The following is a 25,435-nucleotide window of genomic DNA, read 5'->3' as shown; positions in this document are numbered from 1 at the left end:
AACTTTAAAAAGGAAGGAAAATCGACCCGAGGAAGTGGCGACGGGCTTTGTTGTGTTTTCAAAACTAGATTTGAAAGAGTCTCTTAAAAACCCGCTCCCGCTCCTATTTTACACCTCGCTTTGAGACCACACACAAGCAGCCCCATACCGTGTAGCTAACCAGTAAGGTGCAGATCCTGGGATTTTTCTCCTTTCCACTGGATCCGCGGTGGGGTTGGGAAATTTGAGGATGGAGTTAAATAGAAAATAAAAACGGACTCGGAGCAGATCCGCGCACTTCCGAGCGAGCCCGGCTGGGACGTTGGCTAACAAGGAATAAAACTTGGGAGTAACTTTTCGCGTTGAGAGCCGATTCCTCGCCGGCTAGCCGGGGGATGTTGATCAAACGCTGAGACGCTTCCCCGAGCTCTGTTGCCCTGACAAGGTAGTTAGTTAGTTAGTTAGTTAATTACTAATTATCCACGTCGTTCATTGTTTCTTTTTCTTTAGCAAAATATCAACTAACCCCAGCCCGGCCCTTTACTAACCCCAGGGACTTGAACACACCAGGAAAGTCTCTAGCCGAAGGCTGCAGTTTCTTAGCGTAGAAGCGAGCAGAGAAAATACTTTTCAGGCCGCCGGTAACTTTTGTACCCCTTTTATTCTGATGCCAATTAATTTAGCATACTTTAGCCCTTGCTAAAAACCAGCGGAAACAGCCAGGCCGACCGGCGGAATGAACGGCTCACTGGGCACGGGTGGCAGGACGCACTGGCGGCTCGGACTGGGTATTAGGGGCTGGCGTGGTTTCGAAGCGTTGCCAATTCGGGCGCTTGCTAACTGGAGCAGGGGATTTCTGTGCAAAGCGGAGCTGCTTTGGGAGGGAAGCAGCGAGCGAGCCGGGGCCCTTCTCTCTCCGCGGTGTGGGGAGAGTGGCACCCCGCGGCGGCTCCCCACTTCTGGGCCGCGCTGGCGCTTGTTGCACTGAGCGCTGGCGAGGGGGTTAAAGCCGCTTTGGGAGGGCCCGTCCCGGGCGTTACCTGCACCCTAGCGCACCCGAGAGCCGCCCGCGGGCTGCCCCCTTCCCTCCGCGCCCTCCGGGGCAACCCCAACCGGCCGCACGTGGAGCTGGGGCGGGGGGTATTAATTTATGTCTATAAATCATCAACCAAAAGATACACACGGGGCTGCGCTGGGGCTGCGGGGAGAGGCGGGTTATTCATTGGCGAAGCTGTAAACCAGCCGGGCGGGGGGGAGGAAAACCCCAGGCGCGGGTGTTTTGGGTGGTGGTTTTTTTTTTTTTTTTTTGGTCTTGTCTTAAATAAATAAACACGCCCCGGAGCTGCCGGGCGGCTCCTCCAGCGCCGGGCTGGCCTCAAAGGGTGCCCAGGAAAGGAGCGAGCCCGGCCGGGGGGCCTGGTCCCTGCGCCCAGCTCCAGCCGCTGCCAGGCGAAGGAAGGGGTGAGAGGGGAAGGGCCGGATCGGGACTCGCTGGCGGGGGATCGAGTGGATTTAACCCCCCTCCACACACACACCCCCAGCCCTGCAGGCGGTGCCGCTGCCCCAGCCTGGCCGCGGTGCGGGCACCGCGTGTCCCTGGCGAGCCTGGGGCCAGCGGGGCGCCCAGGGGCAGAGAGTGGGGCGCTGCCCTCTGACTATGGGGGCGGGGAGGACATCAAGGCCATGGGGGACCTGGGGGCAGGGGTCCTGCCTGCGGGAGGGGGCGGAACCCCCCCCCCAGCACAGCCAGGTATCCTCAGCAGAAGCCCGCTGGGATTGAGGCTGTCGGGGATCGGGGAGCGCTGCGGTCCCAGAGCGGGACATGCACTCCCGCAAGGCAGCGAAATCCCCTGCCCCTCCGCCTCCAGCGACACCTGCCCCTCCGCCTAAGGGGAAATGCACGGAGGCTCCCTCTTCTTTGTGTCTAAATCGGCTATTTCTAATGCACCCAGCTGTAGTCCCCAAGACCTACAGATTGCACGTCTAGTTACCTTGATTTAAGTAATACAGAGCCTCCAGGAGCCCCACCTTTTAATAACCATACAGCATAACTCCAGCAGCATTCAGTCAATCTATCGGACAGGGATTCACCTACAAAGCTCCTTTGCACCCCTCGGGAAACACCCTCAGCTCTCTCCAAACCCTCTATCTATAATGCTCTGTATAGGTGTATCTGCACCCCCTTGTTGTTTTGTGGTACTTTGTGGGGCCCCAGTCTGGGCCCCTATTGTGCTAGGCACAGGGCTTGTATGTCATCTGCAGACACTTTACAATCTGTACATCTGAGACAATGGGGAGGGCGACAAATGATGCGGGGGGGGGGAAGAAGGCCGATTAGCTTAATACTCTCTTAAAAATGACTCAGCTCAGACACTGGTGAAGATGCATTGATCAGAACAGAACATTTCCCTGTAGTATTCAGGGTGTTTTCCCACCAGATTTGCACTCCCTATCTTCATTTGCCTTGGTGTGTTCTCCTGCCGTTTGGTCCCTGGGATTCTCTCAGCACTCTGGCTGGAGGGGCCAGGTGTGTGACAGTCCACCCTACACTCCTCTCAGCTGTTCATTACACCTGTCTGTTATGGTGTGCCCTCTTCTGAAGTAGATGAAGGTCTGAATTCTGCCCCCTTTCCCCAGTGACACCTGTGTAACTCCCCTAAAGCTGGTAGGTTTGCTTGGACAATAACTCTGGGCAGAATTTTGCCCTTTCCATTCAGAGCTTGCCTCCAGTGCAAACAAGATCCACTCAGTGTGCATCAGCAACCAAAAAGCAAACAGAATGTTGGGAATCATTAAGAGAGGGATAGAGAATAAGACAGAAAATATCATATTGCCGCTAAATAAATCCATGGTATGCCCACATCTTGACTACTGCGTGCAGATGTGGTTGCCCCACTTCAAAAAAGAGATATTGGACTTGGAAAAGGTTTCAGAAAAAGGCAACAAAAATGATTAGGGGTATGGAACGGCTGCCATATGAGGTGAGATTAATAAGACTGGAACTTTTCAGCTTGGAAAAGAGATGACTAAGGGAGGCGATATGATTGAGATCTATAAAATCATGGCTGGTGTGCAGAAAGTAAATAAGGAAGTGTTATTTATTCCTTATCATAACACAAGAACTAGAGGTTACCAAATGAAATTAATAGGCAGCAGGTTTAAAACAAACAAAAGGAAGAATTTTTTCACATAATGCACAGTCAACCTGTGGAACTCCTTGCCAGAAGATGTTGTGAAGGCCAAGACTATAACAGGGTTCAAAAAAGAACTAGATAAGTTCCTGGAGGATAGGTCCATCAATGGCTATTAGCCAGGATGGGCAGGGATGGTGTTCCAAGCCTCTCTTTGCCAGAAGCTGGGAATGGGTGAGAGGGGATGGATCACTTGATTACCTGGTCTGTTCATTCCCTCTGGGGCACTTGGCATTGGTCACTGCCAGAAGACAGGATACTGGGCTAGATGGACTTTTGGTCTGACCCAGTATGGCTGTTCTTATGTTCTTAAGATCAGGCACACTTCCCTGAAGAAGTTCTTTTGCAAAGAACTCCCAGTTTGCTGTAAGTGGAGCCTTTGTGGTCTTGGTCATGTAGGTACCAGTGACATAGGGAAAGGTAGGAGAGAGGTCCTGGAGGCCAAATTTATGATTTGGTAACAGATTAAAATCCAGGACCTCCATGGTGGCATTCTCTGAAATGCTTCCAGTTCCGCATGCAGGGCAGAATTGCAGGGTCTTGATGTGCGGATGAGATTCTGGTGTTGTGGGAGGAAGGATTTAAGTTTATTAGGAACTGGGAAACCTGTTGGGAAAGGAGCAGCCTATACAGGACCTAGATTGCTAGCATGTAAAATTCAAAAGGTTGTAGAGGGGTTTCTAAACTAAGGGCTGGGGGAAAGCCAACAGGTGTGGAGGAGCACACAGTTAGGACAGATGCATCCTTTAGCTGGGGACTTATTAAAGGGGAGATTTTATATCCAGTAAAGAGGAGAAGACAGAAGTTGATAAAATACAGGTGGGAACTGAAGGAAAACAGTCAAACAAAAAAGAGCCCCAATCAATTACATCACATAAAGGCAGATAACTAAATATTGACACATTTTGCAAGTGTTTGTATATAAATGCAAGAAGTCTAAATGGGGATATTGATATAATTAGCTTCACAGAAACTTGGTAGAATGATGATAACCAATGGGACACGGTAATACCAGGGTGCAAAATATATTGGAATGACTGAGTAGGTTGCTTTGGAGTGGGAGTGGCACTATATGTGAAAGCCTAGAATCAAATATAGTAAAAATCTTCAAATGAATCAGATGGTAGCACAGAATCTCTCTGGATAGAAATGCTTGAATAATAAGAGGAAAGCAGGTTTCAGAGTAGCAGCCATGTTAGTCTGTATTCGCAAAAAGAAGAGGAAAGAGGAAAGCAGTGGGAGTACACTGCCAACCACCTGACCGTCATGGTGACTGTGAAATGCTCAGGGAGATTAGAGGGCTATAAAAACAAAACCTCCAATATTAATGGGGGATTTCAACTCTCCCAGTAGTGACTAGGAACATGTCACCTCAGGATGGGATACAGAGACTAAGTTTCTAGACACCATTAATGACTACTTCTTGAAGCAGTTAGTCCTGGAACCCACAAGGGGAGAGGCAATTTTTGATTTAGTCCTAAGTGGTTCACAGGTTCTGCTCCAAGAAGTGAATATAGCTGAACCGCTCTGTAACAGCGACCATAATGTAACTGAATTTAACATCCATGTGGGGGGGGGGGGGGGAAATACCAAAGCAACCCATTCCAATGGCATTTAACTTCAAAAAGGGGAACTACACAAAAATGAGGAGGCTAGTTAAATGGAACTTAAAAGGAACAGTCACAAGAGTAAAATGCCTGAAAGCAGCATGGAAACTTTTTAAAAACACCATAATGGAGGCAGAAACAACATACGTACCCCTAATAATAATTAATAATAAATATTTAAGTACCTCATGAGCAGGAAGCCTGCCAACAATCAGTGGGACCACAGGATGATTGAGGTGCTACAGGAGCACTCAAAGGAAGAACTGTCTGTTGAAGAAAAGCTAAATGAATTCTTTGATTTGTTCTTCACTGCAGAGAATGTAAGGGAGATTCCCACACCTGAGCCATTATGACAAATCTGAGGAACTGTCCCAGTTTTGAGGTGTCAATAGAGGAGATTTTGGAACAAATTTTTAAATTGAACAGTAGTAAGTCACTGGGACCAAGTGGTATTGACCCAAAAGTGCTGAAGGAATTCTGATATGAAATTGCAGACCTACTAACAGTGTTTTGTAATCTGTCAATTAAATCAGCCTCTGTACCAGATGGCTGGTGGATAACTAATGTAAAGCCAATTTTTAAGAAAGGTGATCCTGGCAATTACAGTTGGTAAACCTAACTTCAGTACTAAGCATATTGGTTCAACCATAGTAAAGAAGAGAATTATCAGACATTTAGATGAACAGGATATGTTAGGGAAGAGTCATATGGTTTTTTGTAAAGGGAAACCATGCTCCCCAATCTATTAGAATTCTTTGAGGATGTCAACAAATATGTGGACAAGGGTGTTTCAGTGGATACAGTGTACTTGGACTTCCAGAAAGCCTTTGGCAAAGTTCCTCGTCAAATGCTTTGAAGCAAAGTAAAGAGGGATGGATCAGTAACTGGTTAAAAGACAGGAAACAAAGGGTAGGAGTAAATGGTTAGTTTTCACAGTGGAGAGAGGTAAATAGCAGGAACCTGTACTGGGACCAGTGCTATTCAACATATTCATAAATGATCTAGAGAAAAAATTAAACAGGTGGCAAATTATTTGAAGATATGAAATTACTGAAGGTAAGTCCAAAGCAAACTGCAAAGAGTTATGAAGGGATCTCACAAAACTGGGTGATTGAATTTCATCTGCCAGTTTGTTGCCCAATGTTGATAAATGCAAAGTAATGCACACTGGAAAACCATAATCCTAACTATACATACAACATGATGGGGTCTAAATTAGCTGTTACCACTCAAGAAAGAGATCTTGGAGTCACTGTGGATAGTTCTCTGAAAACATCTGCTTGATGTGCAGCAGCAGTCAAAAAGCTAACAGAATGTTAGGAACCATTAGGAAAGAGATAAATAAGACAGTAAATATGATGCCACTATGTAAATCCATGGTACCCCACACCTTGAATACTGAGTGCACTTCTGGTTCCCCCAACTCAAAAAAGATAGATTAGAAATTGGGAAAAGTACAGAGAAGGGCAACAAAAACGATTCTGGGTGTGGAACAGCTTCCATGTGAGGCGACATTAAAAAGACTGGGACCGTTCAGCTTGGAAAAGAGACGACGGGGGGGAGGGGGGACAGACATGAGAGAGGTCTATAAAATCATGAGCAGTGTGGAGAAAACAAATACAGAAGAGTGTTGTTCACCCCTTCACATAGCACAAGAACCAGGAGTCACCCAATGAAATGAATAGGCAGCAGGTTTAAAACAAACAAAAGGAAGTACTTCACATGATGCACAACCTGTGAAACTCATTCCCAGGGGATGCTGTGAAGGCCAAAAGTATAACTGGGTTCAAAACTGAACTAGCTGAGTTCATGGAGGACTGGTCTATCAATAACTATTCGCCAAGATGGTCATGGATACAGTCCCATGCTCTGTGTGTCCCTAAGACTCTGATTGCCAGAAGCTGGGACTGGAAGACAGGAGTAGGAGATGGATCACTCGATAGATTGTCCTGTTCTTTTCATTCCCTTTGAAGCATCTGGCACCAGCCACTGCTGGAAGGACACTGGGCTACGTTGGTCTGACCCAGTATGGCTGCTCATACGCACTTGGAGAGGGAGCTGGGATACAAGAATAAGTAACCATTTCAGTTATGCTGAACTAAATCCATCCCCGCTGTGCCTTCTTCTGTGTGGCCCCTTCTGGATAGTGCAGCCACATCTGCCAGGCTCCTATTCTGTCCAAATGTAAATCCTCTTAAAGACCCACTTCTTCCATGCTGCTTACAGTGACTTTGGCTTACCCATATCTAAATTGCCTTTTGCTGTTTGACTTCCCTTGTCTTCAGCCTACTTGTCCATTTGTGATTGTGAGCTTTGTGGAGCAGCGATTGTCCTTGAGAGTTGGGATGGTGCCCAGCACATGGCTGGGGCTATCCTCAGTAAATAATAATAATGAATAATAATAATTAATAATGATGACTGTTGAATGACTCCGGCTAAGAGGGACATGTGACTGCTACATACAAACGATAGGAATTCGCTCTATGCACTCTGCTGCTGAGGTGTGCAAAAATCCACCTACAACTGGAAGGTGAGGTGACAAATGCCTGGCGAAATATCTGCTGGTGTAGAGGCAGCCTTTCAATATAGTATAAAGAAGTCCATTTAAAATAAAAGGGTATGGGTTGACTGAACATCACACACCTTAGGAGCTTTTAAGGCTCTGCGTGTGTACCAAGAGATACAGATTAGATAGACGGTCTATGCAGAGAGCCTGGTTTATAATCCAGGAGTATAAATTCTTGGCATATTTCTCGGAGGATGTTGTCAAGAGTTTTATTTACCTCTTTTCAAGGCTGGGCTGGGGGAGGCGGGGGTGACAGAGGGAGGGAATCCTTGGAAAGAAGCTTCATGTGACCTCCACAATGCAACTTAGCTATGAAAAGACAACCTCCGCTTGGAAGACTAGGCGTGATTTTAGAAAATCCCTGGTTTGGGTCATGCATTCACAGACAAATTATTGTTAGTTATCTTTACTTAGGGATGAACTTCCAGTGACCTCAGTAGGAGGAGTTGGATGGACAAGAAATGCAGGATCAGGCCCATTATCTGCTTTGAGAAAACCATGGAATGCTACGCACATGGAGGGAGTTAAGGTCCAGATTCGTGGTGGGGGGTCAAGATGTTCTGTTCACACCAGCTGAAGATTGGGCTCTGAAAATCTAGCTTAATTTAGTATGAAGTTAACCAGCTTCTCTTAGAAATGCTGAGTTACTCTATTTTAGTAACTTCGTTGTCCAGTAATTTTATAAAAAACGTTCATCTGAGATAAGCCAATGACAGCCAAAGAAAATCCGTATACAGATTGGAAGCAGTGTGGTCTGTCTAGTGGGTAGAGCACTGGCTTGGGACTCAGGAGATCTGGGTTCCTATTCCTGGCTCTGGCCTTTTGTGTGACCATGGGCAAATCACTTCCCCTCCCTGTGTTTGTTTCCCCTTTTGTAAGATGGAAATAGTGATATTGCCCTCCTTTTATAAAGCAGTTTGAGATGGATGGATGAAAAGTGTAATATAAGAGTGTATATATATGTCACCTCCTGCTCTCTTCGTCATCTTCCCAGGTAACAGGAAAGCAATGAAGCTTTCTTGCTTCTCACAGTAGCCGTGGCTTTTATAAGTAATTCTCTGTATAATCTTGAATGCTCTTTGCCTTTGGTAAATAGAACCCAGCTCTTAAAATGATGAGCTCTTTAAGAATCTTTAAATAAATATGTGCGATAAAATGATTCCTCTAGAGGAACACAGAAGCAAGGGAGGGCAAGTCTTGTGAGCCAGACGTTCAATTTCCAGCAATGACCAGCCACATCAAGAATAGAGGCTGTGACCAGAGTAGTTTACAGTTTTTCTGGATCTCCGTGTACCTGTAATTCCCGGGCAGAGTGGGAAAGACCGGGCTAGATTAATGTGGATTTGCAACCAAGACAGACTGCTGCTGGATCACCTTGATCATACAGGGAGAGAAGTGACCCATAACAAAGGACTAAATGGGGGAGAGCCAGCACTATCTAAACTTTGATAAATGGAACCCTTCGGGACTCAGTCTTCCCATAGCTAGGGGCAGTTGCGATGACAGCACAGAGCCAGGTAGAACTGCACAATAATCTGTAGGGAATAATTGACTGAATAGATTTCTTTCTCTTCATAAAAGAGTCCCCCCTCCCCGATGTATTTACCATTCAAAATTCTTCACTGAACGCTTTCCACAAATGATCCTTGGTTGGTAGGGTGTTTTTTGTTTGTTTGCTTGCTCGTTTGTTTGTTTGTTTTGCAAGCATTTCATTTAGGGTGTTCAACATTTGAGATATTTTGGCTAGTGCTGACTGAAGGCAGATCATGTAGCATTGTTTCTGTTCACTGGCTGGATTAGTGTAACCCTTAAAATCTGGTCTGTGGTGGTGGTAAAGTTCCAAACTCACTTTCTGAAAAAACTCTCTAGTACTGGCTTAAAGCTTACTGCTTAGGTGAATATTTCTGCCAGTATACTCGCTTGCTACACTATAAATGGAACATGATGTAGACACAGCTGGGGCAAGCCAGTTATTATCGTCTTTAATTCAAGTGTCTATTCCTGTAAGAGATTTGGGGGGAATGTGTCATCTCTGTTGATGAAGTATAAGAAATGTGAGGATGTCACCCAAATTCGGGATGATAAGCGAGGACAAATGCCTCTGTAGGAGGAGGATGGGAGGCAGTCCTGGTCCTGATTGTCTTTCCCACTGATTTCATTGGCTCTATTTGCAGATAATACAAATCAGATTTGACTCTACAATTTTTATGTTGGGGGAACAGGGCAGCTTGGCACCATGAACGAAGATTTCCCCAGATGGTCTGGACCTGGAACTCTGTCACAACCCTAATGTAATGGTGTTTGCTACAGTTAAGTGTTTGCAGGATTGACCCTGTAAGCACGTGAGTAACTCAATTTATGGGAATAGTTCAATTGTACTGTGCTTCCCTGTTTAGGTTTTTACAGGTTTGAGGACATGGCATGAAATATAGAGCAGCAGTTCTCAACCGGGGGACTGGGGCTCCCTGAGGGGGCCGTGAGCAGGTTTCAGGGGGTCTGCCAAGCAGGTTGGCATTTGACTTAATGGAACCCAGGGCAGAAAATTCAAGCCCCACCATGTAAACCTGGGGCCCTGAGCCCCACCACCTGGGGCTGAAGCTGAAGCCTGAGCAACTTAGCTTTGCATGGCATGGGGCCCCAGGCAATTGCCCTGCTTGCTACCCCCTAATGCTGGCTTTGGCTTTTAATCTATGGATAGGCAGAAAAACAGTTGTTGTGACATCAGGGGGTCATGAAGTTTTTATAGCATGTTGGGGGGGCCTCAGAAAGAAAAAGGACCCCCGATGTAGAGCAAAGTCAGCAAGTTCTGAAAACTCATAATTACGGTAATTACAGTTGCTGGTCAATGAGATGCCACTCTCAAGCCACCTTATGTATGTTCTGGGTCTTTCTGTATTTCTATACATGAGTCTTTTGATATTTCACTGATGTGTGGATTGTCTCCATCCAATTCTGTTTAAATGGACTTTGAACATCATTTACAATCGTATAATTTAATTTTGACGCTGTTTGTAACAAACCCTTAGAAGCCAATGTTTTCCTCCATCATATGTGCGCACACGTTTGGTATTGGGGAGGGCTGTCCTTAAGCGCTAGGCTATGGCAATGTATCTCTTGCGGACGGGGCCCACCTTTTTGCTCTCTGTTTGGACAGCACCTAGACTGGGACTCCTAAGGAGTAGTGCAATAATAACGATGTGCAAGTATGTATCATACATACCATGATGTCATATGAATGAATATGTAGGGGAAAAGTCACTGACATACTCCTTTTGAAAAAGTCACCAAAATAATTTGAGGGACTTTATTAACGGCTGGAGCAAAATTAAGGAGTAGGGTGTCAAATTTTGAGTCTACTATACTGTGTTAGATTCTGCATTCCATAATCGATACACCCCAAAGTCCTATTATTATTATTATTATTATTATTTTATTTATTTATTATTTTGTTATATTTATTACAATAGCATCTAGGAGCCCCAGTCATGAGCCAAGACCCCATTGTGCTAGGCGCTGTACAAACACAGAACAACTAGTGGGAATTTTCAGTACTTTGAGAAAGCAGGATTGGGCGTTATTGTTAAATAAAATAGTTATTGTTTTAGAGGGGAAACGAGGGAAAAGTGCACTATTATAATAATATTTTTCCGAACTCACTTTCACATTGGTTACCAGCTGCTTTCAGGACAAAAAGTAAGAAATCTATGGGATTTTTTTTTTCTTTGACAAGTTGAAGGATCCAAAATAACAAATAAATTAAAAATGCAGTTGGATGGTTATTCCAAGTAAAATATTAGAATATCTCATTATTTTAGTTCACAACTATGACAAAGTTCATGATCAAAAATGATTTTTCAGCATAAACCACTTCCTTTTAATTCACTGTCCTTGTCTATAAAAAAAAAATCCAATCATCTTAAATAATTGAAATGTATTTTTGCATATTAACCTGTCTTTACAATAACTGCCCTTAGCAGATTTAACAGTATTTATCATTTAATGTATTTATTATTTATTTAGAATGATATGCACCCCAAAAAAGGATGATTGGCCATACACTGGAAATGCCCTGGAAATAATTTAAAAATACATTAAAATCAAGTCCTGATCCTGCAAATACTGATACACATGCAGCCTTGCAAAGCCCAAGCATTAAAAATCATGAGACGTGGCTCAAAAATAATCAGATTTTAAAAAATAATAAATTTGTCTTCTGGTTTTTAAATTAACAGTTTATTTGGCTCATGTTTTCGGGCTTTCGGCTGCTACCATGAGGGCTAAAAATATAACTTTTGTAAATGAAAGCTGAGATTCTCACATAATCACTTACTCCAGGAGCTGAGAATTTAAGGGAAGAAAACAAGAAATGTTTGTGATAAAATCCGTAACAGCTGGCAACACACTGACTAGCCCGGTTGACTCCAAAGGAACTATTAAGAGTGTATAAGGTTAAGCATGTGTCCAAATCCATTGGAGAATTGGGGTCTTCATATTCAACCATAATTACAGTGCAACACTACAATCCAATATAACCTTCTACGGAGTGAATTCAGAAGCTCAAATCACCTTCTCCCTCCTACAGTTCTCCAGGCTTATAATTTCTCTCCTCCTGGTTTTAAAAGCCTGGGGGGAAACATTAGCTTTGCAACATGCCCTGAAGGTCCTCAGAATTGGGCTTTTCAGATCCAAGTCCAAATGTCCGCTCTGACTTGAAGCAAACTTTCACAAGCTCTGCCCTGTCTTGGTCTGCCAGAGCCCAGAGTTGTGAAGCATCTGCTGAGCTATCTCTTTACTCAGGTTTTGGAGAAGGCAGCAGGATCATAGGAGGGCTTAGGAGTAAGATGTGAGTCTCGCTAGTAATGAAGGGCGAAAATATTTACAAATTACATCCAGCAATAGCTTTATAATGGTAACGCACCTTAAAGCTGCAAAGGTCTGGGTCTCAACAAAGGCAGTGTTCTGTGCTGTCACACTCCAAATGATCTTCAATTCTTTTGGGGATAACTCATTAATGCCGTGTGAAAGGGCATAGAACAGAGGCTAGGTAAAAAGAATCACAAAATTAGAAGTCTTCACTATCTGCTGTGTTTGTGTAGGGAACACCCATTATGGAACATGGAGCTCCCAGTTGTTCATACATATCAAGGGGAGTGACTATTATTGCTATTACTACTACTCAGACTTAATGCTTCTGTTGGACCTTTCATTCAAGGATGATGGATCTCAAAATGCTTCATTAGGCCTTGCAACACCCCTGTGAAGCAAGCAAATTTTATTTCTATTTTACCAATGAGTAAATTGAGCCACAGACCAGGATTAGGTGCCTAGACAGAGGTGTGAAGCTGGGAATGGAACCTAGAGCTCCTGACTCTGTCCCTTGCTTTAACCACTGGGCAACATTATCAAATTTACTTTTCACCCAGCTGAGGTTATTCCTACTGGAAGCGGGATGTGACTGGAAGGTGTAAATTTGTGGATCAAATACTAGAGGGTCAGATTGAGATTAAGGGACTGATCCTGCCCCCTTTGGAGTGAAGGGTCTTCCAGGGCAGCAGGATGGGATCTGTCCTTGTGCAGGGCTCATGGATAGAGTGATTTTTAAGGAGGTCGACCCATCATCAGTGAAACTGCCCAACTTAGGTAATTGCAAGGAAATCCTGTTGCGGGGTTTGGGATGCCCACCTGTAATGGATTCTGGCTTCACTCATGCATTCAAAAGGCCTAGTGCTGCCATCCTATTGATAATAGCTTCTTAGCCATCAGCCTGAGGTTTTTGTCACTGAAATAAGCTTACCCTGGGCACCTTCCCTCCCAGACCAAACTCACTGTTTGTTTCCCCTGTAGTGAGGACCCCTGGCGGGCTGCGAAAATGATCAAAGGTTACATGCAACAGCACAACATCCCCCAGAGGGAGGTGGTGGATGTCACAGGCCTGAATCAGTCTCACCTCTCCCAGCACCTCAACAAGGGAACACCCATGAAAACGCAGAAGCGGGCAGCACTCTACACGTGGTACGTCCGGAAGCAGAGGGAGATTCTCAGACGTAAGTAGTCTGCTCTAAACGGCCTTGTTCCTTCCGGCCTTTGTGCCGTGGCTCGTTACCGTGCAGATCTGCTCTGAAAAGTAGCTGTATAGTGGGGCTTCGTGTTTCTATTGATACCTCAATCCAATCAAGCACACGTTTGGCTTTAAACCCCTGATTTAACAGGGCCACATGGTTCAAGTCAAGCATGTGTGTAGTGATTTGCTGCATAGGCATGGATTTACATGCTTAAAGTTAACCATGTGAAAAAATGCTTTGCTGAATCAGGGCTTGAGTCTCTCAGTGGTTTCTGTATCAATGTTCTCAGTCCATCAATGAAATGAAACAGGTAGAAAATGAATTATCCCCCCCCTTTTTTTCATGCTCAAATCATAACTTATTGTCTTATTGAGACATTTCATGTCCTGAAGCATGCATAGCGTCCTGATTTTGCTGTCCAGGTGATCACCACAGCTCCTTGGTAGTGCCATTGCTCAAAGGATTATACTGCATTTTTGGTGCTTTGTTGAAATTTTACTTCATAAAATTAAAAAAAAAGAGATGCGTCTAAGTACATGTTTTTTGAAAAAGCCCATAAGAAATACAGTGAAGCCCACTGAGCAGCAACGTTCAACTTCCATGTAGCCCCCATTAAAATCACTTTGAATTGCCCCATGTATGTGTTACAATTAGAACCAGACAAATAATTCATAAGGAATGCCTGATTTAGATGACTTTTGCCTCTCTGTCTGCAGCTTCTCACATTTATTCATTATTCACAAATATGTGGGAAATATTTTCTTCAAATAATCCTTGGTCTGTGGCTTGTTTATGAACAGTTTGTTGGGAGGATTCTAAACTCAAGCTGATTTGATTGGACACACAAGTCATCTGATATTATTTCTGTTCCCGGATTGCAAGGGTGTGACTCTTAGAATCAAATTTCTGGGGGGAATACTTGTGCTCTTTGCCCCCAGCTGAGCCTAACTCAAATACCGTGAAGGGTTCCAGCCGCTTCAGAGGTGTTAGTCATGTGCTTCGTTAGGCACATGCATAAGTATCTTTCTGAATTAGGGCCTCGGAATATTTTTATAACGCTTGTTTAAAACTTGCTGTTGCCCTGGATGTTCCAATCAGTGAACTTATTTGCGGCAGTATTTGTGGGAAATGAACCCTTAAAAAGGGGGACGTGAACACAGCAGAAAAAAATCTGTTTTTTCAGAGATCTGACTATTTGAGGAAATCTTTTTGGGGCAGTATTTTCCAGTACTCTAGCTATAGCATTCTTATCATGTTTGCCAGGCTGTTAGGAATCTTCCCCTGGATTCTTAAAGTGGCAATGACAAAAACCTTGGACAAAAATTGTAGTTTTAGTATATTGATAGAAATATAGTTGTCAATTTAAAAAAAATCATTGAAATCAGCTGGGTTTTTTTGCCTGAATTTAAACATCCCTCTGCAGTGTTTTACAAACCAGTGGTTGGTTACAGTCTTGTGCTAATGCATGAGAATCAGAAAGTTTAATATCTTGGATAATGGAACAAAGAGCAATAATGAGTGTGGGTTTATATGGTGAGACTCACCCTCGTGCAGAAGTGCAATTGAGCACACCTTAAGCTTAGGGTTTGTGGGACTTTAAATGGTGCTGAAACTGATGAATTTCACCCACAAAGACTAGGCCTTGCCAGAGAAACTGGTTACTTTGTGCTAGAATTAGTCAGCAGGTGATGAGAGCTCAGTGAACATGACATATTTGGATCTTAGTAAAGCATTTGGTACAGCATCTATCGGAGGCCAGGAACAAAAAATATTAGCGGGATCGACTGATGAAGTCTGATCCTGATCCCATTGGTGGGATTTGTCATTGAATTCAATGCGAATGGGAACAGATCCTAGAAGTAAATATGCATAACTTTTAAGTGATCAGTAAGTTGGGGCACATGAATTTGCACATGTTTGAAGGAGGGGAGATGATTTTGGGGGTAGCTTGGGGTGATGGGCTGAAATTAAGAAAGAGAACTTTCCTGTGTGGACAGGGCAAGGGACTGGGTGACCTCGTTCTTGACTATTCTGATGTCACTGTTCAAACGAAATGAAGTACAAACTAAATGAAGCAAGCAGCCAGCCCAAGTGGTGGAAAGTTAATTAGAATTTTAAAATTCTTTGCTTTAATGATCCACGGCCAAGTTTGTAGCTATATATGGAAGGACAGTAGTGTTTCCTCCATCATTCATTTTAAAGGACTGTGGCCCCTTTTAAAACAAAAATCCCTAAAATTCCTGGGTGCTGCATTTTCATGTTTCCTGCAGTGATGCTTAGGCAATGAAGAATGCGGAAAGGTTTCAGATTGTTCCTGTGGCCTACTTTAACAATCCAAATCTATAAGAGCCCAAACTCGCTTGGGCCATTGAGTTGAATGGCCCCACAGACTTCTACTTTACTCATGTAATTAGTCCTGACTTCTGCAATTCATCTCATTGAATCCAACTGGGGCTAACCACGTGAGTCAAAGTTTGCAGGGGTTGAGCCCTAAACTGTGTCTTAACAAGCAGTTCAGCACTTGTCCTCCCAACGGGATGGAGTATCGGTCTATTTCAGGAAGATACGGAGTCCAGAAAGTCTTTCAAACTGAATGTCAGTGCTTTGAAAATCCACCTAGAGAAAAAAAAAAAACAACCCCCTGCTCCAACGTTGGCCTCTGTTTTCTGCTTCTCTTGTTGTCCCAAGGGAAAAGCTATTATAAAAAGAGGAAGAATTTCTTTGCAAAACCGAGAATAATAAAACCGGCCATCAATCTCCCTTTACTGCTGCGCTGACAGGCCCCAGCTCTGTGGCAGGCAGGCATGGAAGGTCACCCGTTCTCCTCATGCCTCTGCTGAGCTACATTGCCCAAGGTGTTCGGTTTTGGAAATGGCGATCCCGCTGCATACATGGGTTGATTTAAGCTTCCTTATTGCTGTAGGAGTGTGTGTGTTTCCCATTAATTTGAAATGGAGCTGTATCAAAGGAGGGGAGTTCTTTAGGAACAAAGAGAGGCAGAATTCGGTGGGGGGGGATCTTTGAAGTCTGACTGCCTGACTCATAATGTATTAGTCTTAAGTTCACAGAATCCCCCACCCCCGAACAAGTACACGGCAGGCACAGAAAGCCAGGCCATGAATATGTATGGCCTGCATGTGCCTTCTCATTAAGGGAGCTGCCACACAGCTCAGTGAGCCTCATATATATCCATAATAATTTTCAAACATGCATCTGCGGCTGTGTCTTGGCCTAGGCATGGGAAGGCATTTCGCAGATTAGCAGCAGTCGCAAGAGGGAGAGGTGAAGCTCAGAGAAAAGCCACCTATTCGGGAAAGCTGGACCTGTGCCCTACAGAACCTTCTCTGAGCTGCCAAAAATTCTGCACTCCCCCCCGCCCCCCCGCAGTCATTGGTCATTGTGTTGGGACACAGGTCCCAGCGAGGTGCAGAGGGGAGAGAACCTGGTCTCATAAGATTTCCAGTCTGGCTTTGCAAACCTAAGAGATTTGCACAGAGAATCTTCCAAATCCTTGGATGCGTTCTCTGAACTTCGAGTGGAACAATTGACCCTTTCAGATTAGCCCATGGCTACTTTATTATTACTGCATACTTGTAGCATCTTGAGGCCCTGACGTGGGGCTGGTCGACACAATGTTAGGTCGGCTTAACTACATTGCTCAGAGCTGTGAAAAATGTCACATGCTGTGCAATGTAATTAAACTGAGCTATGCTCCAGTGTAGACACTGCTAGGTTGACTGAAGAATTCTTCCATCCACCTAGCTACTGCTTCTCGGAGGGGTGGATTTACTACAACAATGGAAGAACCCTTACACCTAGTAAGAGACAGTCCCTGCCCTGGAGAGCTCACCCTCAAGACAGACAAATGATGGGCGCTCGGGGAACTGAGGCACAGAAAAACTGAGTGACTTATCCAAGATTGCCCTTGGCACCTTTCTCTCGAGTTGATATCTGCTCCATTTTGAGAGATTGGCTATTTATTTATTTATTTATTTATTGTGCAACTGAGCCCCTCTGAAACATTACTGAACAGATTCACAGCACCCTGCTGAGAGAAGAAACTGAGGCACAGATAAGGGGAGTGACTAGGATACCAATTGCCAGCCTTCCTTTAATGTGTCCTAACCATAAGCCATTCCCTATCTCTCCCTTCCCACCAGGGTAATAATCTGTAAAGTGCACTGATGGCTCTATATAAAACATTGAAATTAGAGTTATGTTTAGTGCTCAGCTACATTCGTGTCAATCCAGAGCAAACCCACTGATGCCGGTAGCTATTCTGGATTGACGCTGGTGCTGCTGAGTGCAGGATGGGGTGTGGAGACTCTTTGGAAGCCCGTTTGAAGGGTAACACAAACCAATCTAAAAAGCATCAAAGATGCAAACAGCTCACCCAAGAGAGGGTCCATTAAAAGATGTCAGGGGTTGCCCTAAAGGGCCAGCCTTGGTCTTAGTACACGGTTTTGTGCAAGGGCTGTTCACAAGTCTGTGTTTCATGTTTTTCATTGCTAGGGAGTGGGTGGGTTTGGGAAAGGCAGGGAGAAGTGGGTTCCCTCTCTGATCCTGCTGGTATCCAGATTGCTGCCTGCAAATAAATTGCCTATTGTTCCAAACTGCAGTCCTGCTAAGGCTCTTTAGCAGACGAGATCAATGGCACAGACTGAAGTGATTAGCCAGTCCCAGTCTCACACATCCAAGGATAACTTTATTGACCTTTCAGTTGATGGCAGTGGGGTATGTGTGGCTGGTGTGTACTGTACTGGGTCTCAAAATTGTTCACGTGACTTTGCTAACAAACAAAGCAAAGCAATTGGCGTCAATGCAGCGATCACTGGGTGACAGTCTCTGGCCCGTTTTATGCAGGAGGCCGGACTAGATGGTTCCTCCTAAAATCTATTGTTATTTTTATTTATTATTTATTTGTACTGTGGTGGTGGCCAAGAGCCCCATTCACTGACCAGGGCCCCCTGGTGGTAGGTGCTGTACAAACAAAAAATACTGCCTGAAAGAGCTTAAAATTTCAGTATAAAACAGCAAGTGGATACAGGGAGGCAGATGGGGGAGCACAAGGAAACAATGTGACGATATGAATATGAATGCAGGTTATTTTCTCAGTGGCAGTGGCTATAGGCCAGATCAAATCTGCTCCTTTCTCTTTCAGAATTCAACCAGACAGTCCAGGGTTCTGGAAATATGACAGACAAAAGCAGTCAGGATCAGCTGCTGTTTCTCTTTCCAGAGTTCAATCAGCAGAACCAGGGCACGGGCCAGCTCGAGGACACCTGCTCTGAAACCCCCAGCAAGAAGATGCGACGGAATCGATTCAAATGGGGGCCTGCCTCACAGCAAATCTTGTACCAAGCCTACGACCGGCAAAAGAACCCTAGCAAGGAGGAAAGGGAAGCCTTAGTGGAGGAATGTAACAGGTAAAATGACACTGAGTTGGCTCAAGAGAATATTACTCTCCCCCCAGCTCCATTGTCTCTCAGTTAACTGGAAAGCCTTTGTTTAAAAAAACAACCAACCCAAGGAAGCCCCAAATCCCTATGGTCCTAGGCTTCTAGTTGGCGCTGTTGGAGAGAGGGAATCTGCTATACTTAATAGGAGCCTGGCTTCACGGATAAATGACAATGGGATCCTGGAAAATATGTTCCATCCCTTCCCTTCTGCATGATTCTTCAGTGAAGACGCCCGTCAGCATAGTTAATTCACCTCCACGAGAGGCGGTAGCTGTATGGATGGGAAAAGCCTTCCCAGCGATGTAGCGTTGTCTACACCAGGGGTTTGGTTGGTATAACTGAGTCACTCGGGGCGGGGGGGAGGGGGTTTCACCCCCCTGAGTGATGTCGTTATACCAAGGTACATTTCTAGTGCAGACCTGGCCTGAGCACAAATTCTTTCTTTCCCCAGAAGAAGATGCGATGGGCCTGAGTTGCAAGGTTTGGCTCAGACATTCCCCAAGGCTTCTGTGCATGCACATGTATTTCTGTTGATTGAAGCTCTGATCCAGAAGAGCAGCCAAACATACATAACATTAACATGAGCAATTCCACTGAAATCAAGGGGACTATTCAAGTGTTGAACTAGGCACTTACGGCCTCTGCTAGATCGGGGACCTGTACAGGCCACAGAGTTTGGATCTGAATCCCAGCTCTTTCCAAGTTCAGTGGTATCCACACACAGGGTTTGGGTTTGTGCCCATCCCAAATGTCAAGTTTAGCCTTGTTTAGGGAGGGGTGGAAAAATCAGAACCACGCCCCCCACCAGCCCAACCATTTGCCCATTTTTACACCCAGCACAAAATCAAACTGCTCCTGGGGGTTCTCAAATGCTGAGAATTACTTTTATTTTATTAACTTTTTTATATGCTGCTTTGGACTAATGGGTCTTGGTCAGGCTTGGAACTGCAGCTGCAAGGTGCAAGCAAGGGCAAGGAGAGGAAGGGTCAACCAGTGCCTTAGACTGGGATTTGGGTTACAGGGGTTCAATTCCTTGTTCTTCCCCCACCCAGAATTCCTGGGTGACCTCGGGCAGGTCACGTCATCTCTCTGTGCCTCAGTTTCCCATCTGTAAAATAGGGCAGTGCCATAATCCCCATTTCACCGGGGTTTAGTGAGGATAAATACCAAGAGGTGATGGACCAGATAAGTACCCTCCATGGACGGGTGATCTTATAAACACCTACATAAAATGCCTTGCGAAAGAGTGTGAACTAGCCAGTGTGCTGCTGTTTCACTGTGTGGCCTTGGGCAAGTCACCCTTCCCCATTCTGCCCCAGTTTCCCCACCTGTAAAATAGGGGTATTGCTTCATCACCTACTGTGCAGAGATGTCATGGGGATGCACTCGCTATTGTCCATATAGTGCTTTGAACCAGGAAAGGGCTATGGAAATGCGATGTATTATTATGGACTTCATAGCAGCAAGTGACCCATTCCAAAGTGTTCTCTTCATTCCCCACCTAGGGCAGAATGTCTCCAGCGAGGAGTGTCCCCCTCCAAAGCGCACGGGCTGGGATCCAACTTGGTGACAGAGGTTCGCGTCTACAACTGGTTCGCGAACCGACGGAAAGAGGAGGCTTTCCGTCAGAAGCTGGCCATGGATGCCTACAGCACGGGCCAGCCGCACAGCATGAACCTCCTGCTGTCCCACAACTCACCCCATCACACCCAGCCCAGCTCTTCGCCCCCCAGCAAAATGGCAGGTAAGTGAAAACCTAAGTGTGCAAAGGGGAGTAGGAATTGGTTTTTCAAACTGCTTCTTAGCGTATGTGGGGAGGGAAGTGTGCTCTTGTGGGAAGCAGGAATCTGGAGATCTAGCTCTGTTGTCTCTGTGAGCTGGAGTCTGTTTCCCTTGTCTGTAAAATAGGGCTAGATTCCCTACGTGACAGGGTGGTGGTTGTGTGGCTTGTCTGTGAAGAGGAAGGATGAGCTTGTTGTGAAGGCACCAGGCTGGGTCTCAGGAAGCATGGCTTCCATTCTTGGTTCTGTGACAGATTCTCTTTGTGACCTTGGGCAAGTCCCTTTGCCCCTCTGTGCATCAATTCCCTGTTTGTACAATGCAGAGGTGTGGTACTTTGCTTTTCCAAACCTGGACCTGGGGTAGAGTTTAAGGCTTTAATCTGTCTGGTCTATTTAAATTCCTTGAGACAGGGACTGTCTCTCTTAATATGTGTATTTAAAATACCTGACACAATGGGACTCTGATCTTAGCTGGCCCCTCTAGGTGCTACTGTAATACAAATGTGAAGGTGCTGGAGAAGAGCAGTAGATGATGATTACTGATGTTATGTATTGATTGCAAGTTGGCTTTCAACAAGGTGGAGCCTCTTTTGATTTTTGCTGGTTTTATGACATTGATTTGATTCCTTACACTAGCCAGAACCAGAAAAGAAGTGTGTGGCTTTCACTGCTTTGGCATTCACTGGGTGTGCAAGTGAGTTTACTGGGGGAAGAATGGATGCGGCAGGAAAAGCAATTAAGAAGGATTTGATTGTAAGCTCTTTGGGGCAGGGCCCATCTTTTTGTTCTGTGTTTGTACAGTGCCTAGCACCCTGATGCTCCTAGGGTGCTACCACAATGCAAATAAATAGTAGTAATAATAAGAAGGGTGAAAGATAAAGCAGGCATGTAGTTCCACTTTCAAAACACAGCCCTGTCCTCCACACTGGGGAGCGTAAGCAGATGCAACATTTATGTCGAGGTGGAACGTAGTCCCCATGCAATAGCAAATTGGTGTAAGTCACTCATTTTGCACACCCACTAAACACGAACTGGAGCAAGTTTACATGCTTTCTACCCCTTCGGCCCAATATGTAACTTGCATCCCATTTATTTCATGCCTGAATGTGACCCTAAGACTCATTCATCTGACCTGTGATGTGAAATCAGTGGGGATTGCATGAGCGTAGTTGGGAGCACAATTTGTCTCCCTGTTATGTGAAGTATCCCCTGTAATTCTCCTTCAAACTGCTGCTAAGTCACTCTTTCTGAAATGAGCACTGTCCAAACTTCCGCTGCAGAACCCCATGCCATGCGAAACGCGCCTGCTTTCGGGCTTTACTTACAAATCCAAGTCTTGACTCACTGAAAGCATTGCTAAGATTCACCAACCTGCGTTGAGTGGAGCCTCCAGGTCTCCACTGTGCTGGGGAGCGAGTTACAATAGTGCATTGGAACTAGGTGAAACTTGGCCAATTTGACTTGAACTTTTTGCACTGAGATTTTGCATTTGCTTCAGGCCTATGCAGGAAGGTTGAGCTAATCCATGAAAGTCTAAACCCCGTCACTGCACATGTCTACAAACCCCCACGAGAGAACACTCAAGGATGGGATCTGAGTGGGGTTTGAAAGAGTGGATTCAGATGCTCAGAAAACAGCAGGATAAGCCACTCAATGTCCGTTCAGCCACCTCAGCATAACAGATCATGAGATGGGGTTGCAATACGAGGGGCCCTGCTCTTCTCCCCCTGCATCCTGCCCTCCCCCAAACCCAGCAGTCATCTCCCAACCCCACCCAGTGAAGAGCCGTTGACTCCTTTCCCATGGCTAGCAGAGGGGTTGGCTGTGCTTTTTTGATACCCAGGCCACCGTGATTGCAGATCGAGGCTCTAGAAGACCTTCTCTGCCTCACTAGCATATCACTCCACCTCAGGGTATCAACGATTCACCCCCAAAAGGGTGCCTGTCTCTGTCCTTGTCAGGAGGAGACGATGGTCTTGTGGTGAAGATCCCTGGGCTGGGAGTCTGGGAAACCTGGGTTCTTTCCCTTGGGTCTCCCTTTGTGACCTTGGGCAAGTCACTTCGCTACTCTGTGCCCTGTTTTCCCTCAGCTGGGGTTCACAAACGCTTCTCCTCGCACGTGTCCTTGTGAGTTTACTGGCTGGAAGGCGCAGGGAGCACATAGGAGGAAATGCAGAATATGGTGAGGCAGATACTGTGGGTACAAACTGTGGTGTGTGTGGCTGCTGTGCTGTCAACTAGCCGCACCCCAGACGGAGGCGCATGGGAAGAGATTTTTTAAGTCCAGATCTGCTCTCTTGGCAGGCTTGCCAATTTGCTGGCGCAGTTTGGCCCTTTGACAGCGGGGATAGAGCACTGTGCTGGGCTGTGTTGGAATAATACAGGGGACTGCCTGTGGTGGTAGCTAGTTGGCATAGGCCCACCCCACTGCCTTTCAGAATAGCCCAACCTGTGAAAGCTGAACCTGGAATTTAATGTGTGGTGCGCTTTGTTTTGCTCGAGAGGACAGGATGTTACCAGCTGCATAGCTGTTCAGCTCTTCCCTACAGAGTAGCCTCTGCTGAGCTTGCACAATCTGCTGGCATGCTGAAGACTTGGGTGAGGAGCTCTGGAAGGAAGGGATGGTTTGGCCTCTACTCTGGTGTCTGGGTGACAACTTACTTGCAAGGCACAGAATCGTCCTCCTCCTCCCCGCCCCAGCCAGAAAAAACAACAGTGTTTTATGGTCTTTTGGTCTGAGCCAGGCTGGCTTGAGGAACTGGGAACTGAGAACTGCTTCCACCATGAAAGATCAGCGTAGATGTCTGCATGTGCCCTATTCCTCTGTCCCACACATCTCAGTTAAACTCACTGAGGAGACAGAACTTCTCTCTGTCCAGGTGATTTGTCTGGGATAAAGGTCTCTCTCCAATCTTTTCCTTTTCACAGTTGGATTCGTTTCCATGTTCTTGTTCTTTAATTCATCTGAGATTTGCAACAACGGGGAAAGCAAATGGACAGAAAATTCTAAATAGATTTAAACCAGAGACAGCACCATTGTGGAGCAGGGGAAGGGAGGGAGAGAGGGGAATCAGAAAAGAACAAGGCTCGAAGAGAGTGGAGGCTAATCAGAGAAGTCCCTGACTTGAGTGAGTGGTGTGGGGTAAGAGGCATTGTTGGGAAAACAATCCCCATTGTCCTTGTACCTGTAATCTACACACCAAAGTCAGCAAGCTCAAGAGGCAAACAAAAGAGGGCAGCTTTCTGACAAGCACTAGGGTCGCGTGGGGGTCAGTGAGGGGTCAGCGGCTCTCACTGTTGGGTCTTTCTGATGGTTCACTGAACAATACAGCAGCCTCCTCTTTTGCTATAAAGAGACAATCAGAGCAATCCCTCCTACCTAAAATCCATGAGGCAGGGGATAAGAGCTGTTAGTGTCTTGGAAATCCCTCCTTAGGTACTGAGTGCTGTGTTATTTATTGTACAGCATCACAGATATACCTGTTGCTTTACAAAGACTAATAAAGACAATCCCTGCCAGGAGAGCTGCCAGTCTAAGGGAAGACAAGAGGAGGATGAGGGCAAAGAAGTGCTTACTTTGTGCCAGAGCTTGCCAGGGCTTGAGCCCTGGCACCTCTAGGCTTGGCAGTGCATAGCCCTGGCACCTCTGGGCTTGCCACATCAGACATGAATGTAAAAATATCGCTTGAGCCCCAGCATTGAATTGCTTGAGCCCCGGCACCTCTTTCAGTACAAATTAAGCACTGGGGCAAAGAGAAAAGAACCATGCTTTCTGTCCAGATTACTTGTTATACCCATTAGTGAGACATGGTCCCTGACCTTCCGGAGCACACAGTCTAACTTGGATAACTTCACTTTTGAACCTTATTCCCTGATAACCAGAAATTTCTATGCCTAAACTCTGTACCGTTTTTTTTACTTCAACATTATCTTAATAAAATTATTAGAACTGTCTCTCTAGCTAGGGAATGAACAAATGGGGCATGTTTCCCCACATACCCACCCCCATCCACTGGAGCCCCATTGTTGACCTGCAGACAAAGCTAATTAACTCCTGGAGACAGGGGAAGGTAAGATTTAGCACATGCTTGTAGTAGTGATAAGGGTGGCAGTCTTGGATGGTCTCACCCTTCCATGCTACTCAGAGTAGCATCATGTGGGATTTTCTGCTTTTCCTGAGCCCAGCCACAACCCCTCCAGATGAGTGGTTGCTCACCTGGAGGGACATCCCTGGGCTTGGTGGGGAAAGAGAGAAGCTGGATTCATGGGCTCCCTCCATCCACTGTATGGGTTTTCATAGAATCATAGAATCATAGAATATCAGAGTTGGAAGGGACTCTTTATTTTCTTTCCAGAACACCCAGCCTTGTTTTCTATTCCTGTTCTCTGCATCACTGTTTGCAGGGACCCTAGGCATGTTCTCTGCATCACTGTTTACAGGGACCCTAGGCCTCGTGCTTGCATGAATTGATGCTGGTTAACTATGTGGAATGTCCACTTTCTGTGCTGAGCCGCCTGTGATGTGTTCCCAGGAGTCCACGGACATGGAAGTGGGTTACCCGTGAAACTTTAACCTATGCTATAAATTAACGTGTTGTCAAGTCAGTCGCTTCAGTCAGACAGTAGGTGATCACTTTGGGCATCAGTATTAACATGAGAGAGCAATTGGTTTTAATGCCACATTTGTGCATCTCTGCTGGGATGCTGCAATTGATCAGCTGGACTTGAGAGAGTCAGCAAGGGAACAAAAAGTCAGAGAGGGCTGGGGGAAGACAGAAGGCAAATATCAC

General features: G+C 45.6%; 1 protein-coding gene across 4 annotated transcripts in view; it reads left to right on the top strand.

Annotated features, from left to right (window-relative positions):
• Positions 1 to 25,435, top strand: part of HNF1B (HNF1 homeobox B) — a 61,986-nt gene that overhangs the window by 2,083 nt on the left and 34,468 nt on the right. For 3 of the 4 annotated variants that reach the window (XM_038375718.2, XM_038375717.2, XM_043499265.1), the window contains 3 exons: positions 13,188 to 13,387; positions 18,567 to 18,831; positions 20,370 to 20,608. In XM_038375718.2, coding sequence (XP_038231646.1) covers positions 13,188 to 13,387; positions 18,567 to 18,831; positions 20,370 to 20,608 — 704 coding nt within the window. The remainder of the gene's footprint in view (positions 1 to 13,187; positions 13,388 to 18,566; positions 18,832 to 20,369; positions 20,609 to 25,435) is intronic. The other variant, XM_038375720.2, reaches the window with a different exon arrangement.

Source organism: Dermochelys coriacea, chromosome 17, assembly GCF_009764565.3.
Source record: "Dermochelys coriacea isolate rDerCor1 chromosome 17, rDerCor1.pri.v4, whole genome shotgun sequence".
NCBI lineage: Eukaryota > Metazoa > Chordata > Testudines > Dermochelyidae > Dermochelys > Dermochelys coriacea.
The sequence above is the reverse complement of the archived record's forward strand: the minus strand, read 5'-3'. Positions and strand labels throughout refer to the sequence as shown.